Source organism: Pseudopodoces humilis, chromosome 3, assembly GCF_049639895.1.
Source record: "Pseudopodoces humilis isolate 2021_Gansu_Grassland_sample_001 chromosome 3, ASM4963989v1, whole genome shotgun sequence".
Classification (NCBI taxonomy): domain Eukaryota; kingdom Metazoa; phylum Chordata; class Aves; order Passeriformes; family Paridae; genus Pseudopodoces; species Pseudopodoces humilis.
The window spans coordinates 103,210,773-103,215,641 of NC_142202.1; the positions used below are offsets into that span (position 1 = coordinate 103,210,773).

Below are 4,869 nucleotides of genomic sequence, written 5' to 3' on the forward strand. Positions count from 1 at the left end.
TTCCCCTCAGCGCAACGCTCAATGTAGATGCGCAGCCTTAATCGGTTTAGTTGCAAGAAGATAATCTTTTTTTCTCCCCTTCTTGCTGTTGCCTGTTAGCTTAAAGGCTTTTTAGCTGAAGGTTGATAATTATCACTGAGAAGAAACTAGCACATCAGGAGTTCATTTTCTATCTTAGCACTTCTGGCGCTCCTTTGAACTCCTCGCACCAAGCCCGTGTTCCCACTCTGTCACTTTCCTCCCTCCATCATAAAAAGGTCTCGGCAGCCGGCGGCTCCAGCCTTTGCTGGTGGGCAGAGGGCATCGCTTCTCCCGAGCGCTCCTCCAGCATGGACAAACTGCAGGAGACATTGATAAACATGGAAGATGCTTTGGGTTCGGAGCACTCCGCCTGCTTGTCATCCTGGGACTGGAAGAGCTCCGCTGGGCCTTTTGAGCTGCACCCCATCTCGCCCCCGCACAGCTTGTCCCCGACGCCCTCCTTCGAGTCCTACTCCTCGTCGCCCTGTCCGGCGGCGGCCGAGCCCCCGTTCGGCAGCGGCGGCAGCGGCCTGGCGGCCTACGGCCTGCTGGAGTTCCCCGCCGCCTACCTGCCCAGCCCCGGGCAGGCCCGGCTGCCCAAGGGCACCAAGGTGCGGATGTCGGCCCAGCGCAGGAGGAAGGCCAGCGAGAGGGAGAAGCTGCGGATGAGGACCTTGGCCGACGCGCTCCACACGCTGCGCAATTACCTGCCCCCCATCTACAGCCAGCGGGGCCAGCCCCTCACCAAAATACAGACCCTGAAGTACACCATCAAGTACATCAGCGAACTGACCGAGCTCCTCAACAGCGTCAAGCGGGTGTAGAGCCCGCGGCAGCGCCTGCCCCGGCACCCTCAGGCTCTTTACAAACCAAAACCCGGCAAAATTCCTTCTTCGCCTGAGCGGTGGGGCCTGCTGTGAGAGGAGGGAGCCGCCGCTGGACCTGGGACACAGTGCCTGAAGGTGATGTAGGAGTACCCGAAAACCTGAGCTGCAGGCTCCTGAGACAGAAGTCTTGCTCTTTGCCTTTCTTTTTTTTTTTTTTATTGTTTTAATAAGTTTTTGAGAAATATTGAATGTAGTCTGATACAAAAGTAAAAAAAAAAGCCAGCTCATCTTCCTAGGATTTACAGATCACTGTTCTGACTGAGCTTGTTTTATAAGGACAATAGTAAATCCACAGGTGTTAAACTGAATTTTAAAAAGTGACAACAGCTTTATAAGAATACTAAGTGTAGGCACTTTAATCATACGATGAGGAAGAACATGTATTTAGTTCAAGTATTGTCTATTTATCTATGTTTCCACTGTACCTAAAAATCAAGAAACTAAGTAATAGAACATCTTTGCATGTAAAGAAATAAATGTGTCATAGTCTGTATCCTGTATTATAAATCTGATTGATAGATAAGTAAAATCTAGTGAAGACTGCTAAATATTGAAAATTAAATATAAGCAAACTGACATTTTGTATAGATAAATTGCTCTTAAGTCCTCTCTCCTTTATTAATATATACAGACGTATATAATTTTTCTATATTTAATGTGTAAAAACCTCCTTCAATGCTGATAAATGATGGAAGACATTTTTGCATCTAATTTCTTAAACAAATAAGATTAGATTGAAATATCCTGCTCCCTGACATGAAATAAATTGATTCAGGTTTCACAAAGATGTCAAGTTCTATTCTCAATGTGTACTGAAAACTAGGAGGGCTCTGGTAATCATGTTATTTTATTAAAAGCTGTCAGAGCACCTCTTTCCTAGAGCCAGGCACAGCCCTGTAACAAACGCACACAGAATATTTTTTTTAAAAAAAGAAACAACTGGGTACGTAGTTTTAATTTTTAATTACTTTGACTTTCAGCTGATGGGCACCACACCTCCAAAAGTACATACCACTTTGTAAATCTCATTGCCCAACTGATTCATAAGACTTGGCCTATAAAACAAGCCAGAGAGGAGCAAACACCACTTGTGGGGAACTAATTAAGTCATATTAGCTTTTTCTGCTGGGGGAGATGTAAGGCATAGAGAGCACAGCAGCTGGAAGGTAACAAGTTTTTCTCCCCCCAGATCAGCTACTCTGTGTGGCCTGAGGGTTTAGGGTTGTGGATAAAGCCTGTAGCAGAGAACGACAAAGCTAAACTTCATTCTCTTTTTTTTTTTTCTTTCCCTCTCTCTGTTTGGTTGGAAAGAATTACAATTATCTTTGTACATTTTTTCTTCCAAGGATCAGCCTAAGCTGAGTCAGTGCTCTTCTCACATTGTATATGCATATTGGGTCAATCAGAATGAAATCCAGCTCTACCACAAAAAAGCAACTACCCTCAAATTTATGCAGGTACTATGGCTCAGATGCAACCACATTTAAGCATATCCTATGTGCTTCTCTTTGTAACTAAGCCATGTTAAATTTGTTACAGTCTTTAGTGTTTCAGCAAGAATACAAGTAAAATAATTTTTTAAGCCATATAAAATTGTCAAATTAGAGATGTGAGGTGGCAGCACTGATGGCAGGAGAGCACTCCTCAGTACAAATCTGTGCAGCTGATCCAGATTTGAGCATATTTGTCACATAGAGAAGGTCAATCTGGATCTATTTTGCAAATGATTGAAACTGCATGATTCCCCATGGGACCTTGCACAGAACCATAAGTGAAGGCCTGATCCACATTCTTTCTCAAAGACCAAAAAGTCTAGTTGAGGGAAGACTTTTAACTTTGTCCTTTAAATGTTCCACACCTGAAACTGCAGGTAGAGACTATACTTTTCAGCTGTGGCAGCCTGTAAGGTCATGGTTAAAGCAGAGAAACAAGGAACTAAAAGGATCTGCTTTCATTGTAATTTTATTTATGACCTTGGCTGGTCATCCAGCATTGCTGCCTCAGTTTAGCCATCAGCAAACAGGGACTGATAGCTAATGGCCTCAGAAAGCTGCCACGTGTCCCAGGAGGAGGTACTCTGCACCTTGGAAAAGTGGCTGAGTCAGCAGTCCCCACCACTACCAGTGAAACGGGAAGGTAAAGGCCCTGAACTAGCTGAGCTGTAGCTTTTTACATCTCCAGGGGGTTCCTCTGTCTCCTTGCAAGTCCAAGGTGGAGCAACAGTTCTAGATAAGCTATGAGGCAAGGCTGTGAGTCTCAGAAGAACATGGTACTGCTTTTGTGTCAGTGAACCAGACCTTGGCTGTGTCTACTCCCTGGCCCAAACATTCCAGGGACTGTTGCTCCAGGCTCCAGCTGGACAGGGCTGTATCAAAGCTGACCCTGGGAAAATCACTCCCTGTGCCACAGCAGGGCCAAAGCCCACAGCCACAATGGAGACAGTTTATTAGAATAGGTTGTACTCATGCACCATTTAAATTCGTTAGATCCCCTTTCAGGGGATCTCTCCTTTTACCAAGGGGGTGAGGGGTAGTGGGATGGGAGCAACTTAGGTATGGGAATAGGAGGAAGTAGTTTTAGTACATGCCCATGACTAAGGTTTCCCAGGATTTGTCAGGTTTGTTCCTCCCCTCCAGAAATAAATTCTTGCTCTACCTAACATAAAACATCTTCATAAGCCCCACCTTTTGTAATTCTTCCCCTTGACACATGTTTCACTGATCCAGAGAAAATAATCTGAATTATTGTTTTTACAGTACAAGATGGTACAAGAGCTACTGCTGTTGAATGTTGGATTTTATTACTCTCAATAAAATTGAATAAAGTTAAGGTCCCTCTTCTTTTTCCTTTAGGCCCAGGAGTTTAAGATACCCAGGTAACATGAAAGAGATCAAGTTCCCCACTTAAAGTTATGAGATCTAACTTTCAGGACTGTAAGGTCCATAAAGCTGTATTTAATTCTAACAGCAACACCACAATCTGTAGAAAAGGCAAAAATTTGAACCTCAGTCTGAAAAAGTTGCACAAATCACAGAAGTAGAGAACATATCTCACATACGAGTATCTTCCCTCAACACAGGTATGTTAAAAATATACATGGAAATAAATCTAAAATAGCGGAAAGGCCATAGCTGAAAAATTAAATACTCTGTCTGATAGTTTTTCACCATGCTGAAAAGATACAGGAGAGGGAACTGGGGTTAGTCTACACAAATTAACTCTTCTGTCCCCAAGGGCTTACCCTTTTGCAGGTCAGCATGTCATTAAAATTCCTTACTAACTTGGAGAACAGAACATGGATCCTAAAGAAGAAACCATCACCACTAAAATGCAGTTTTCTACTGTGTTCAATCTTCTCAGGTACATGAAATCATACTTAAGTGATACCAGCCACAAAAATGAAAGGACAGCAGAACAGTCCTCAAATGCTAAAAAGAAAAAGGATAAAGTACATTGTAAGATCTTTTACAGAAATTAATTATTTGAAATGGATTTTAGAACCCCAGGAGAAGCCTTGAGATACAAAAGGCCTGGAAATTTGGTTGAACTACCAATCCTTCACTCTCAGTTTACTAATGAGGTGATTACCATCAGTTGCAGCACATAAGTACATTTTTTGTACTTTTAAAATTGCCTTTTAAACAAGCATTTCCAGGCTTTAAAATACACACTTTTCACTGAGCCAGAGACAAACAGCCCAGAAGCAGGCTGAGAGCAAGAGAAATGAGCAAGTGGCACCAAATCAGGTGAGACAATTGGACCCCACCAGCTGTTTCCTGAGCTGTTCTTCATGCTCAGAGTTGGGTCCTTGCCTCCTCTCTGGGTGAATTACTGAGGGGGGACCAGGGTGCTAAAAGTTTCAGAAGCCAGGGAAAAGAGGGATTGCAGCCCCACATCCATCCTAACTCTTCTATTAGGAAATAAAAAGGCAGGGCAGAGCAGAGTTACATATAATGGATTT

At 43.4% G+C, this 4,869-nt stretch overlaps 1 protein-coding gene across 1 annotated transcript; it reads left to right on the plus strand.

Moving 5' to 3' along the window:
* The first annotated feature begins 329 nt into the window (after nt 1–329).
* Nucleotides 330–845, plus strand: MSGN1 (mesogenin 1). Its single transcript, XM_005521927.1, has one exon. The coding sequence runs from the start codon at nt 330–332 to the stop codon at nt 843–845; it is 516 nt and encodes a 171-aa protein (XP_005521984.1).
* The last annotated feature ends 4,024 nt before the right edge of the window (nt 846–4,869 follow it).

Bases quoted from the DNA above. Each gene is read 5' to 3' on its own strand.
- MSGN1 (XM_005521927.1), top strand. From the start codon at position 330: ATGGACAAACTGCAGGAGACATTGATAAACATGGAAGATGCTTTGGGT.